General features: G+C 39.2%; 1 protein-coding gene across 1 annotated transcript; it reads right to left on the reverse strand.

Moving 5' to 3' along the window:
• Window positions 1-1,216: 1,216 nt before the first annotated feature.
• On the reverse strand, window positions 1,217-5,434 carry LOC130734302 (ubiquitin-fold modifier 1). Its single transcript, XM_057586652.1, has 4 exons — window positions 5,276-5,434; window positions 5,095-5,192; window positions 1,935-1,967; window positions 1,217-1,464 (listed from the first exon to the last, which is right to left on the reverse strand). The coding sequence occupies exons 1-4, from the start codon at window positions 5,341-5,343 to the stop codon at window positions 1,379-1,381; spliced, it is 285 nt and encodes a 94-aa protein (XP_057442635.1). The 5' UTR covers window positions 5,344-5,434; the 3' UTR covers window positions 1,217-1,378.
• Window positions 5,435-15,658: the final 10,224 nt, after the last annotated feature.

Consider the following 15,658-nt stretch of genomic DNA (forward strand, 5'->3'; position numbering starts at 1 on the left):
ACGTTTGAGACTCTGATCCATGTTTGGAGCTCTGATCCATATGTTTAGAGCTTAGATCCACTTTGAGAATTGTAACGAAACACACCCATAAATATTTCAAATGAGTGTTTGAATTAGTGTTAGCAGAATTGAATTTAATCGGAATGAGTCTCGTTAAAATTAAGTCTTGTAAACGTGAGTTAAAGTGATGATGTGAATTATGTTCCAATACAATTTTAAAAATGTTATTCATGTAGGAAAACGTCGTTTGAATATATTTGATTAGAAATGCTTTTGAATGTATAATGATAAAAATGGGTATGCATATTATTATCATGAGAGAAAATACTGTCATGTGATGAGAGAGATTTTTTAAAGCAAACAACAAAATTGACAGAAATCAATATGCATTGGTCCATAACCAAGCATGCCCTTCTTGTGAAAGCAATGAGCAAAGGAGCCCATAATCATCCTCCGCCGCCCCCAACGTATCATTTCCTCCCACCGCCCCTGCTTACTTTTCTGAAGGTATAACACAAATCTAATACATTTAAAAAACCCTTATATATTTACAACGACAAATTATGATTAAGCATTTCAAAGATTGAAACTTTTTTGCCGTGAACAGGGTCGATGGCAGAATTCAGAAACAGCAATAACAAAAGGACACCGTCTCGCAAATCGCAACGACGTTGTCTCGCTTTCAGTTCTTCAACCAAGTCGCAACGACGTCATCTCGCTTTCAGTTCAACCTCACAACTGTTCGCTCGATCAACGACAGAAACCATCGCATAAATCCCACAACCTAGAACGTCGATTGAAAAAGGGTAAATGAAGGTGTAAGGAAGAAAGAAAAAGGGTATAGATGGAAAGGTGAAACATGACACTGGCGTTCTTTTGAGAGAACTGATTCAGCCTAATGTAGAAACTACTATAAGATGCTTCAGCCAAACATGAATCGATTCTCAAAATTGGAAACCAAACATCTGCAAATTGGATGGGATCCACATTTGAGGTTGGGACGTGATTCTGCAAGATAAGAACCAAACACACCCTTCGACCAAAAAAAAACCAAACACAGCCTAAGTTGTGTTGACCTAAGCTTATGAAAACAAGTCATGACTTACTCCGTATACTCTTGTGAGCTTATTTCAATAAATTTATTAGATAAGCTTATGTGATGAGTGATTGTTGACAAAAACACTTAATTAAATCTATCCAAACACACCTTAAAAAATAAATCAAAGTTGAATGGAGCGAAGATTGCATTATTCTCCCCAAAATTTATTCATCATTCTAATAAACTTTATCTGTTTAAAGATACTTTTAATATCAATTACATGGTATCATTATCACTGCAGCTGCAGCAGTTAATATAGATAAGGAAAAAGGTCACAACTCAGACATCCCGTACCATCTGGGATGCACCAACCCTATCACGCGGAATCAGGCGAAGTTCTGAACCATGCTTGAGGAAAACATTTCCTGAAGAAGTGGCACAGTGCAGCATGTCAATTCAAAGATAACAACAATAAGAGCAAGTCTATTAATACATTAGATTCACTGTCATGATGTATTGCTTCAATAGGAATACATGAATTGCAATTCTGAACAACATAGCCATTTTATGAATAGAGCAAAAACTAATGTCATAATGTTGAACCAGTCCCTGACATTTAAGCAAATCAGCAAGAAAAAGTATGTGTAAGCAACATGCCTTTTAGTTTTGGTTTGAGAAAGAATTATTTTACAAAGAGTTCTTCAGAAGAAAATTTGTCACAGTACACCCGATTAGAACACAAAGATTGATGAATTTTACAACACCAGCTTCAAGTTATATATATGGAATGAATAATGATGGCAATTGCAGTGTACCAAAAACCAAAAGATATGGAACTATGTGAAATATAAAGAAAATCAAATACAGCAAGCAAAAGAAATACACAGTGACATACCTGCACTCTGCTGAGGATTTATCCCAACACCATCTGCAAGCATAGCAAGTAATAAGTAAGACTTACAGCAAATCAGCATTTGATGGTACTATAACAGAAACAAGAAAGAATATTCAGTAAATTATCCCCCCCACCCCCCACATTTTGCGTTTACTTCACAGATCTCCCATATGTTATGAGAACACCCGCAAAACCCCTAGTATTTCTGCAATGCACTCCAATTAACTCCAAAATGCTGTTGAGCCCAATAGATTCAACTATAGAATTGAACCTTTTCCCGGATATTGAAGTTTAGGGCCAATTTATTTCCCAAGTGAATTAGCAAAATTCTATGATTGGTGCTTAAATATTAATTTATTTGTCAGTATATTATACCATGACTACTAGTGTACTACATTACTTGCACTTTCTTTTGTTCTACTATAAAAAGACCTCTCTGAAATATGTTAGACACTAAAGTATACACAGGCACTAATCTGCTAGACCTCTCTATAACTATCAAATAAAAAATGACCACCTGCAGAAGCAACACAGACTAATGAAAAGCAATAACACATTTTGAAAGGAAAAATATTTTCTATTAAAAAACTAGGAATGAGTAAATAGGGGAGAATAAGATACCCTCCAATTTTCTTTTGTTTTGGAGGCTCCAAAACAAAGAAACTAGATACAATAAGGAACGTGAATAAACTCGAGGGCAACAAGACTACCCAATCTCTTTGCTTATCCAAAATAGCAAAACTCAATTAAAGCAGTCATGAGTAGAACCAGAGAGATGCCAAAAGCAAAATCCAATCCCATAACAAATACAGGTATAAAGAGACATCTTTGAGGATGCAAACATTCTGCTCCATCTAGGTCCACCTAAGGATCGCATACATGGCAAACTACCCTAAAAAATGCCGTATTTATTTTTATTTAAAACTTCATAACTAATCATCCAAAAATTGTTCCAAAAAGCACAAAATGAAAGATCTAAAGAGAAGCAACTTCCCTACAAAGCAAAAATATCAATCTACTGTTCGTTAACAAGATCAGGGACACAAAAGTTAAGAATTAGCAGAAAGAAATAACTTGACTGATAAAGAGAGACAAAAGAAAGAGATTAGAGAATACGGAGAATCTCCCCCCAAGGGTTTCTCTTTACAATTGAATGTGGTTCTCTATTATTTAACTTTCCAGCATGAATCCACCGCCACATGATTGGACCCTAACCAATGACAGATCTAGAAACCTTAAGTTGTGGGAGCAACATATATACTCACATACACAAACATGGAGTACTAACATATAAAATTTTCGTGGGGGTGATTAATACGCAATTACGCATTACATATAATGTTAAGATAATATGATATTCTTGTGGGGGCAATGACTCCCAAAACACTAGTTTGGAGAAAGTGTAATGTAAGACCTATGAATTTTCGTTGCACCAAACTCAGAGGAACCTTTTGAGTTACAAAGGAATTGCCAATAAGGAATATTTGGGAGCGCATCAGAAGCTAAACAAAATATTAAAAACAAACATGTGAGAAGATTTAAAAGTCCAGACTCTGCTATCTAAATTGGAAAAGAAACAAATTGATTAAAGCTAAAGAAAAAGATACTGGGTCAACAACTAGAATATGGAAACTAGAAAACAAGTTAGCAGATCATATTTGCTCCAATTAAAAAAAGCAAATCAGTTACAGAAGCTAAAGCACAAACATCTACAACAATACACAGTAACACCACAGAGTAAAATCGCATTTCATAAAAAAATCAGAATTAAACTTTTCGATAAATTACCCTCTTCTCTCTTGACGGATGCTCAAATGACATTGCCGTATTAACTACATAGAAATATTACAGTCCTCCCATGAGAGATCAATATTTTTCACATTTTATTGCATTTTACCATGAGCAAGTGCATAAAGTTAAAACAAAGATTTTGGGTGAAGCCCAAAGATGAAAATAAAGGGTGTTCAAAACTTAATTTCATATACTAAAGGCTTAATTGCAACTTTGGTCCCTGACATTTACAAAAGCCACGATTTTGGTCCCTCACCTAATTTAATTACAAAAATCGTCCCTCACCTAACACTTCGTGAACAACGTTGGTCCAACCGTCAATTTTTTAACGGAAGAAGCTTACGTGGCGTCTGAAAGCTTATGTGGAAGTGCCACTGGCGTCAGAATCGATTTTTCCTCTCCTCTCGGCTGTTTTTTTTATCTCATAGTGAAGCTTTGCTGTTGGGAGGCCTAGTTGTTGGAACGCTGGGATTGAGGTTGTGTCCTATTCCTCTGAGTTTTTTTGTTGTTTTTTCCTCTGAGATGTAGAGGCATGTGCCTCCCTCTCTCCAGTGGCACTTCCACCTAAGTTTTCAAACACCACATAAGCTTCTTCCGTTAAAAAATTGACGGTGGGACCAACTTTGTTCACAGAGTGTTAGGTGAGGGATGATTTTTGTAATTAAATTAGGTGAGGGACCAAAATCGTGGCTTTTATAAATGTCAGGGACCAAAGATGCAATTAAGCCTATACTAAAATTCCAAAACCACCAGTACGGCTGTTCAAAACAGCTGTTCGTGGCACCAAGGATAACTAACAGAGAAACAATATCCCTGACCCTCAGAAACTCACTCGTACCTGTTCAGTACTTATAAAAGGTTCATTTATATTAAAATGGACTAAAAATGCTACACATTTTATCATTCAACAGAGGGAGATTGTAGTGTAGTTTTTCAAAATAGAGTCAAAGGTGTAATTTGAGTATCTCTTAGAGGGGAGTGTAATTTTCAACAAACTCATCAGTAAGAGATAGTTATAACAATCCATTGAATAAAAGATATTCAGGAAAATCTATTGGTGTCATCCCCACATGTATTCCTGCAACTGAAGTATTATTTTTAGGGTTCAGAGGAGTTGAAGATGCAGATTCGATACCAAAAAAAATGATCAAACTCTTTAGAACAGAGCATTCTCAAATAGTTCATCTCTACCCAGAGCTCAAAAAAACCTGGTAACCTAGATCTCATAATCTAATTTCACCCTAAAATCCCAAATTCAACAATCAAATCCAACCCCTAAAAAAAAGCTTAATCTTCCCAAACAACAACAAATCTTTGTAAATACCGAAAATTTCAAAGAAAAAAGTGACGATAGATTAAAAGCAGTTACCATTGGTGATGATGGCGCTGGTTTGGGGAGGGACTTTGAATTCTTCAGCTGCGAATTTGAGAACGGCGGTGAAAGGTGCAGCCTCCGGAACGCTGAACCTGAAATTGCGAGAAATTGAGAAATTAGAATTAGAATTTTGAGGAATGAGATGAAGGAAGGGGAATCAATGAGAAAGAATTACACTTTGAAGGGTAGCTTTGGATCGGAGGTGAGTGTGACTTTGAATGAAACCTTTCCACCGCTCGCCATTGCTGCAACTTTCAACAACCAGTTCGATCACGCTACTCCCAGGAATATAATATAGTGGTCAAGGTTTTTTTTTTTAATAATGTGAGGAAAAAAAAAGCAAAAAAGGGTGTAAAAAAATTATTTAGCCTTATGGGGTACTTTTACTAGGCTTGGATGGTGAGTTGGCACGGGTTGTTAGCATTTAAAGAAAATGTTAGGCCCAAAATGTTATATCGGAAAGATAAATTGCACACGTCAGGAATTGATCTCTGGACTTTCTCTCTATCCAACTCATATGTCCCCAGATCCTACCACTCCAAATCTCCAATGCTAGTTCTTAGTGGTGATTTTGGTAATAAACAAATGTTCAATGCGCTGTCCGAGGGTTTGGGAGATATGGCGGCGCTGACTGCTAAACCTCTCTTTCCATCGGTGGTTTTTGGGGCTATCTAGCCGTGTTTGTCAACATCTGCTCTCCTGCGACGTTGACTGTTGAACTTTGGTTTTTTTAGCAACCTTCTCATTTACGTGAACATAATCGGTTGGACGTTATCGCCCGCTCTTGTTTCTCCTCGTCTGTCTGCAATGGATCGTGGGAAGAAAGTGGTGCTTTATGGAACGGAAGCAGAGGTGCTCAAACCTGGGATTTCTTAAGGTTGATCCACGGCTTGGTAGGGACCTCTGGTTGGTCGGAAAACTGCTCTGTAAGGGGGAATTCAATGATAGGACGTTCCTCAATGTCTTTCAGAATCTGTGGAAGTCCAGGAATAGGGTGGAGGTGAGGCAGATAGATCAAAATCTCTTCACTTTCAAATTTACTTCTAAGCAGGATAGAGACTCGGTGCTTTTCTCAGGCCCATGGAGTTTCAATCGCTATTCTGTGGTGCTAGAGATACTTGATGTTAGCATTCATCCATCCAATGTGCCGCTGGTTCGTCTTCCATTCTAGATTCACGTTTTTAACCTTCCATATGCTTGCTGGTCAGAAACAGTAGCTAGGGCTTTGGGGAATACTTTTGCAGGTTATATTACTTGGGATAGAAAAGGAAACAGGAAGCTGAATGCCTATTTCAGGTTGAAGGTGTGGGTGGATATCACCATCCCTCTTCGACGTGGACAAGCATTGGTGGCTGAGGGAGGGAATCAGATTGAGGTATATTTTAAGTATGAAAAATTGCATAATCATTGTTACAAATGTGGATTCCTGGATCATATGGCTAAGGACTGTGACTTGGAGGAAACTTTTGAGGGTGTCGACCCCCCTATAGTGGTTTACGGGCTGAAGACAATGCATGGGACCTTGAACCCGTGTCGAGGAATGAAGGGAAGTCCACTGTTCGCTCTTCCCGTGACAGTTCAGGGGAGGGATAGAAGCAAGACTCGGGTGTTGATGTGGACGTCGATTTTGAATTGGCCCAATTGGAGAAGGAGGGTGAGCATGATTTCACCTTTGCAGCAGGAACTGATCCACATGTACCCCTACCTAAGCAAGGAACACAGTCAGATAGGGAACCAAAATGTGCAAGTACTCAACAGGGACATGGTCACAGGGATCATAGAAAGAGGTCAGGAGCTTCCTCTTCAGCTCCTGAACTGTCGGGGACGGGAGCCTCCCCTCCCTTGAAGAGACTTAATACTGATGATGGATTGGGATTGGCGGAGACTGCTGGGCAGTCCCGCCCACCTCAATGAGGCTTCTAGCGTGGAACTGTCGTGGGCTTGGGAACCCAGGGACAATTCATGTTCTTAAGAGGCTCATTGCCTCAGAAGCTCCCGATGTGGTCTTTGTTTCCGAGACCCGAAAATCAACTCAGGAGATTTGTGCTATGCACCGGTCTCTTGGGATTTCTAATTTGTTTCCAGTTGGTTGTGCAGATATAGGGCAAGCGCGGGCAGGTGGTCTATGTCTCATGTGGACAGATGAGGTGGAGGTTCAGGTTGTTCATGCCTCCCTTAACCATGTCCTTTGTATGGTGACACACCCACTTTCTCAAACTCTAGTGCAGGTTCTAGCGGTGTATGGTTTCCCGGATGAGCAAAACAAGCACCGGACGTGGGAGCTAATTTCTAGACTCAAGCCTCAGAACCCTTTGGTTCCTTGGGTTTGCTTGGGTGATTTTAATGATATTTTGAGTCCGGAAGGAAAGCAAGGGGGTGGACCGGTAAATGTCCACCGCCTCCAAGCTACTAACCATATTCTTTATGTGTGTGGTCTTTCTGATGCAGGTTTTCGAGGTTTTCATTTTACTTGGTCAAATAAGCGCCAGGAGACCCACACTATTCAGGAGCGCTTGGATTATGCACTTATTAATGACAGTTGGCGAGCTATGTGGCCTGTGGTTGATGTGTCTCATTTGGCTAGACACAAGTCTGATCATAACCCAGTCTTGGTTGCCTGCTATCCTCGACCATGTGGGGAGAAGCAGAAGAGAACTCATATGTTCCGTTTTGAAGAAGTTTGGCTTGATCATAGTGATAAATGTGAAGCGGTGATTGTAGAGACTTGGTCAACCTCTCAGGTTGGCATGGGCCAAAAGCTTGCCGAGGTGGGGTCGGTTCTTGATAGCTGGGGCCGAGAGCGGTTTGGAGATATTCCTATGAAGGTAGCTGATAAAAAGAAAAGATTACAGGATTTACAAAGTAAGGTTCAGAATGAACAAGTGGTCAATGAAATGCGTGAGCTGGAAAAAGATCTTGATTTGCTTCTTGACCAGGAGGAGGTTTTGTGGGCCCAACGCTCTAGGGCACTTTGGCTAAAACATGGTGATCAAAATACAAGATTCTTTCACCAGAAGGCCTCTTAGCGAAGGAAGCGGAATACTATTGATGAGATTGCAGATGATAGGGGTACCAGGTGGATTGATGATCCTAACATATCCAGGGTACTCACTGAATATTTTATAGATTTGTTCACTACCTCTAGCCCTTCTGAGATTGAGGAGGCCACAGGTTTGGTGGCGGGGCGCGTGTCGCCTGAGATGGCTAATTCTTTGCTTGCCCCTTTTACAAGGGAAGATGTGGAGGAAGCTTTATTCCAGATGCATCCGAATAAAGCTCCCGGAGCTGATGGTTTTCCTGCTCTCTTCTTTCAGAAGTTCTGGCATATTGTGGGTGATGATATGGTGCATTTCTGCCTTCAGGTCCTCAATGGGCATGTGTCTCCAGGTAACATTAACCAGACTCTGATTGTTCTAATTCCTAAGGTTAAAAAGCCTATGCATGCGAATCAATTTAGGCCTATTAGTTTATGCAATGTCTTATTTAAATTAATAACAAAGACCATTGCAAATCGTTTGTAGCTTATTTTTGCCTGCTGTTATTAGTGGCCCACAAAGTGCTTTTGTACCTGGGTGCCTTATAACAGATAATGCCTTGATTGCATATGAATGCTTTCACTTCATGAAGAAAAAATGCTCGGGCCGGAATGGCCATATGGCTTTAAAACTTGATATGTCAAAAGCCTATGATAGGGTCGAATGACCATTTTTGCAGAGTGTGATGACCCAAATGGGCTTCCCTCTTTCTTGGGTGAGACTTATTATAAGTTGTGTCACCACTGTTCGTTTTCAGGTTATGTTAAATGGCAATCCACAAATGCCTTTTGATCCGGGGAGAGGACTCCGTCAGGGGGATCCCCTTTCCCGTATTTATTTATTTTGTGTGGTGAGGTGTTCTCTTCTTTGATCCAGGGAGAAATAGCACGCTCTACCCTTTCTGGCATTAAAATAGCCCGTACTGCTCCTGTGATTTCACATCTTCTTTTTGCAGATGACAGTGTTATATTTGCGAAAACAACCTTGGAGGAAGCGAATTGTGTCAAACAAGTTCTTGCTTCTTATGAAAAGGTTTCAGGGCAGGTCATAAACCTTGACAAATCAATGCTTTCTTGTAGCCGAAATGTGCCTAGTCCCCGCTTCGATGAGCTCAAAAGGATTTTGAATGTAAAGGCGGTGGAAAGCTATGATAAGTATTTGGGGCTTCCTACCATTATTGGTAAGTCTTAGACTCAAATATTTAATTTTGTTAAGGAAAAGGTTTGGAAAAAACTAAAGGGTTGGAAAGAGAGTTCTCTCTCCAGGATGGGTATGGAGGTTATGGTGAAGGCTGTTGCTCAGGCCATTCCTTCCTATGTCATGACTTGTTTTATGCTTCCTAATGGTTCATGTGCAGATATAGAGCGGATGATCAGCAAGTTTTATTGGAGTGGAGATGCCTCTAAGCGGAGTATTCACTGACTGAAATGGGACACGTTGTGTCGCTCAAAGTTTGATGGTGGTGTGGGTTTTAGGGATTTCAAGGCGTTTAATACTGCTCTTGTTGGTAAAAATTGGTGGCGTCTTCAAGGGCAACCAGATACTTTGCTTGGCAGATTGTTTAAGTCAGTGTATTTTCCTCATTCATCTATCTGTGCAGCAAAGAAGGGTAGTCGTCCTAGCTATGCTTGGACTAGTATCTTTCGCACTAAATGGGTATTTGAGGAAGGGGCTCGTTGGAGAGTTGGAGATGGGAAAAGCATTGATATATGGCGCGACAAATGGCTTCCGGATGATAATCCGCTTATCTTTAGGGAGGACCTTGCCCAGAGTGCAAATTTAACCTTGGTCTCGCAGTTGTTTTTACCTGGTGCACAAGTGTGGGATAGGGACTGAAGGTATGAAAAACGGTAGAAAGGGGGGGTTTGAATAACGTTTACAAATAAAAACTTCAACCTTAAAGATTTTGACAAATCTTTTCGAGAACTAAGTGCTAAAGATAAGAGATAGAAAAGCACACAAGGATTTTTATCCTGGTTCACTTGATAAATCCCTCAAGCTAATCCAGTCCACCGGTCAAGGTGATTTCTTCCTTCTTAGAATGAAGGCAATCCACTAATCAGGTAAAGTGTTACAACTGCACTTGAAACCTCAAGTGACTAACAATTACACTGACTTAGCTCACACTAAGATTCACTCTCTTAGTCTTCTCTAGGATCCGATCAACCTTGATCTCCAAAAGGTAACTAAACAAACTGTTTAACAAAGAATGTTTACAAGAGATTTTCTTCTGAAAAGCTAATAGTAAACACAATGAATTCAGATGAAAGAATGCTTGAAGGTTTTTTGAATATAGCTTGCGCGTGTGTAATTCTTCCAACCGCATCTTTCAAACTTCAGCCTCTATTTATACTCCAAGGATTAGGGTTTGAACGCTGCATGGAAATGCTACCGTTGGAGGGGGGCAGTTCTGGAAATTCCAGCTTCTGCTGTGGCTGAGAACGTTAGGTAGGTCGTCAGGATAGTACATATGCTTTTGTACTTGGATAGTGACTTGACCTTTAAACCTAGGAGACTTCTGATCAGGGGAATGCTTCATGTTGGAACTTGTGAAGCCGGTTGATCAGAGTCAGAGGGAAAGCACAGATCCTCTGACCGTTGTATCTTCTGATTCTGAACTCAGAGGGAAGTACATGGTCTTCAGAGTTTCTTGCTTCTGGACATCAGAGCTTCCACTATTCAGCTTCTGGATCTTCAGAGTCTTCTACACCATCAGAACATCTGAACCTTCAGAGTTGCTTGGTTGTCAGAACTTCTGGATCTTCAGAACTTCTAGTGACTAAGTCCATATCAGAGCTTGTATAACTTCAGATCTTCTGAAGCATTTCTACTGTTCATAGTGAACATAGATGTTGCAAAAGCGTTGCTTGGGTCACTCTTTATGCACAGTGCTTCTGATTTGTGTGAGATTGAGTTGAGGTCAGGGCCTGTAAACAGCACACTCAGAAAAACACGTTAGAGTACCATAATTGTTCATACTCAAATGTTAACTTGTAATCATCAAAACATAGAGTTGTACTACACGATCAAAACTTGATCTTACAGGGACTTGGTGGAGATGATTTTTTGGCCTCCAATAGCAAAATTGATTCTCCAAATTCCCCTTGCGTTGACAGCTAAGCGTGATGAGCTGTATTGCCCTTATACCGTTGATGGCTTGTATACTACAAAGTCAGGTTATGATTTTATTAGGCAGCGGAAGATCTCTCGCACAAAGTCCTCTTCTAATGCCCATGTTGCTCCTGTTAAGTTATGGAAATCTCTCTGGCATGTCCAAGCTTTACCTCGCTGCAAGGAGGTGGCTCGGAGGGCGGTGAGAGGCATTTTACCGGTGAGGAAATTGCTGCAAGTTCGTGGAGTTGATGCGGACGCTAGCTGTCCTTTTTGCCACGACATTCCTAAAACGATTGACCATGTACTTCTGGTGTGCCCGGTTACAGCACGATGGTGGTTCGCGATGGTCGGTGGCTTGCGGGTGCAGCCCGATAGCTAGCTAATGAGTTTGTTGCAGCAGGTTTTTGAGCTTCATGACAGCAGCTTGGAAGCTTTGTGTGTCTCTGCTTTGTGGGTGATTTGGGAAGCAAGAAACAGGTGTGTTTTCCAAGGGGTGGAGCCGCGAGTTGATGATTTGGTGACCCGATTACAGTTGATGGCGGCACCTCCGCGAACAACAGCTTCAGTTCGGGATAGGATCCTTCCGGCAACATGGCACCGACCACAGCAGAACATCATCAAGCTGAACTTCGACGGATCATGGAAGGGAGATCGAGATGCTGGGTTTGGTTGTGTGGCTCGCAATGAGCACGGCCTGGTTATGGCAGCTGCGACGGTATTCCCCATTGATGCGCCCTCGCCTTTGATCGCTGAAACTTTGGCCTTCCGTTGGACACTTTCACTTGCCGCTGATTTGTTCTTCATGGAGATTGCTTTGGAAACGGGTTGTCTTCAACTTTTTGATGCTTGGAATAAGCCACTGCATGGTGCTTCTTATTTTGTTTCAATTCTTAGAGATTGTAATGATTTGGTTTCTCGTTTTAATAGTTTTAGTTTTTCTTTTGTTCGCCGATCCGGAAACTCTGTAGCTGATCACTTAGCTAAGAACTCCACATAGTACCCTAACTATGTTTGGATTGAGGAGGTTCCGCCGGATTGTGTTCGTTTGGTTGATTCTGATGTAACTTCCTCTATGGCTACTTAAGCCCTTTTTAATAGTATTTCCAGTTTCAAAAAAAAAAGCATTGGAGATGGTTAGTGGTGATTTCTTAAGTTAAGAACTAAGAACCAAGTTCTTAAGCATTGAAGATGGTTGACATGTAGTTCTTAATTCTTAAAAATAAGAACTAGTTCGTATATAAGCAACTTTGCGTTATGAGTTCTTAGCATAAAAAATATATTTTTTCTCTCTTGTCCAAATTGCTTTATTACTTTATGAGTTTTTTTATTACTTTATGAAAATAAAAGTATGTATGATGTTGTATGGTGGGAGCAAATGAATAGTGCTATGAACTCAAAGTTAGGAATTTGTGGTCGGAGCAAAATATGCAAAAATTTCTTATGAGTTGCTTAAGCATATGTGGCAGTACGGACCCACATGAATAGTGCTTAAGAACTCACCTCTAAGAACTAGTATTGGAGATGCTGTAATAGGATAAATTGGCAATCAAATAAAAAGTTGTGAATGTTGCATTCAAAATTCAACTTACGAATGCTAGTGAAAAATAACAAGAACCTAGGCAGGAGATTCTGCTCATTCCCAAGGTTGTTGCTGATGGAATGGAAGGAGAAAGAGTTCACATTTTTTTGTAAATCCCTGTTAGGGGAAGCACGAGGAGAAGCATTCTCTTTTCTTTTGCGAATCTCAAAGGATTGTCTCTATTTTCTGCAAATCACATTAAGATTGAGAGTGTCCGAAAAATGTTATTTCCGCCCCTAGAGCATTGTTTAAGCGAAATTCAAAATCGTTAGAAAAATAAGAACCTTCGGGTATTTTTCCTATGACCTGTGTTTCGCTACGGAACTCTGGACTATACACACGATAGGTTTGGCTTCCCGGAAGTTCGTCGAAGCTAGGCTTTATCTTCTCGGGGACTTTAATTAAGACCCTGAATGAAGAGTTTTTCTATTCGGAGCTTTCAACAAAGTTTCCATCCGCGTTGCCTCATTTCTTTCAACGATTGTGAGAAGTTTCTTCATCCGACGTCAGCTGCAAAAAATAGTTTTTCGGTTTAAATTGATCCATACTGCGTTTTGATCGTTTTCTTCAATTAAAAGAATCTCATTTTGAGTTTTGACATTCTGTCACCAAATACTCGCCTAAAATCATCAGATAAAAGTACTCAAACGATCGGACCCGCGAAATCTTTCTTTTTCCTCATTTTCCCTCCGCTATAAAAGGGAAACAAACAAAAAAACTACCCATAATCCCACCCAAACCCGCGAGCTAGATAGAGAAGGAGAGGAGGTGAGAAATTTCTCAGTTCTTGCTCGATTGTCCCGATTACGGTTGCATTGGATTGCCGCTGAGGTAACCTTTCTACTTCTTGCCTTTGTTTCTACTTTATGATGTTTTTCTCTATGTCTTTCTGTGCTCAAAGTTTTGAGCATTTTGCAAAAAAACATATTTTTAATTCGATTTCTTCTTTCAAACATTTTCTATGTCTTTCCTGCGTTGCATATTCACCGTCGTTGCCGTAGATCTGAAAACTGTGGTAATACCCATTTTTCTCCATAGGTTTGCTTTTTGAACCAAAAATTCACGACTTAACCTTATGTCTTTAGAATTAGTTGTTATAAACGGCATTCTCTTGGACCATATCAAATTACTTTTTCAAAATTTCAACTTTTTTGAGCCTAAAATCTATACCCAAATACCCCTATTTGCATTTCAATTCTGAAAAATTTTCTGAGCATTGTTTTACCCTAGTTATGACCTTAGATTACCTAGGAATTAAATTAGATCGGAGAATACACGCCGAAACGCAAAAATCTTTGTGAGTGGCCGAGAGCACCTCTGAGGGGGGGGGGGAGAGAAATTATTTTTCGCGAAAACTCGTCCTTTCGTCTTAGATTATCATACTCTGAAGCTTTTAAAGTTGTCTGACGATAGTTAGTACTGTTTAGACTGTATTTGACTGAGTAATGTTATATTTTCTCAAAGGTTCGGTTTTGGAAACCTTGGGAGCTGTTGAGGAAGCGAGTGAAGGACCCTTGCACTGTGAAGCTGGACAATTTGGAGGTGAGAGAAACTCACTTGCTAGCTAATGACTTAGGCGTCAATAACTTTGACTTGCTTATTGCTTATGATTATGTTGATTGAGCTGAATTGTAAAATATTTTCTGAGGCTTCAATCGTTGTTAAACTTGAGACTTGTGTCTCCGTTTTTCTGGGGCTTCGGCCAACTTATGTGTTTATGATTTGATTGTTGCTATGATTGATGTTGACTGAACCACATGCTTTATATGTGCTAAGTGGCTAATCACATGCTTTATCTGTGTTTCTAAATCTGTACAAATTTTGAAATTCACAATTTCGTGTATTTTATGTATTGGGTTTTTATTTTCGCGCTTCAAGTCCCACTTTTCTCCCTCAACGACATCGTTTCACATTTAGCTATTTACAGCTCAGTTTATTCATCTTCATTTTAATGTTAAGAAATACCATTAGACTATCATTGTGTATTAATTATACTGGGATTTTGGGTCGTGGATAGTGTTATGCAAAATAAGCTATAGCTTAAGGCCCCCAAAAATATAAAATTACTTAGGCCCCAAAAAAATAAAATTAGTTACTAACTATTAATAAATTTTAAACAACTAAAATATAAAAAAATCAGAATTATTTATTTCCTAAATATTAGCTAACTACAAAAGGAAGTTAGACCAATATATCATTTTTTTTTAAATTACTCAATCTTTTTTGTTACATAAAAAAGTATCTAATCTTATTTAAAAAATAACAAATCTTTCATAAAAAATTATAAAATTCCTATTTCCCCAAAAAAGAATTAATTTTCACCACTATTTGAGTCAGAATATTAATCATCTTCAACAACACTACGCTTAGAAAATTAAGAGATTTCTTCTCTCAAAAAAAGAGTATTAATTTTCCCTTAATTTACTCAAGTGAAATGTTAGAATGACTTGATTATAAAACTCTGATAAATTATTTTGCTTCTAAAAAACTAGAAGGTTAATATAAAAATTAATATTTTATGTGAAGTTTCTTAAAAATTCTCTAAAAAAAATGTCCCTTTAACATTTCGCCTAAGACCCCAAAATGTCTGTACACGACACTGCTGGGTTTAATATGGTTAATTTAATTAGAGGTCTCAAATTTAAGTATTGGATGTCTAATTGCATTGTTCTTGGAAAAGATATTTATCACCCATATATAATTGTCCTTTGCGATGCTTTTTTATCACCTTTTTTTTTTGATCCGTTATTGAGACTTCTAACAATACATCTCTTTCATGATTTCTGCCAACTAACATTTGCATATAGAAAAAAGTAATCAGCCTATTTCA

Source organism: Lotus japonicus, chromosome 1 (genome assembly GCF_012489685.1).
Source record: "Lotus japonicus ecotype B-129 chromosome 1, LjGifu_v1.2".
NCBI classification, from domain to species: domain Eukaryota; kingdom Viridiplantae; phylum Streptophyta; class Magnoliopsida; order Fabales; family Fabaceae; genus Lotus; species Lotus japonicus.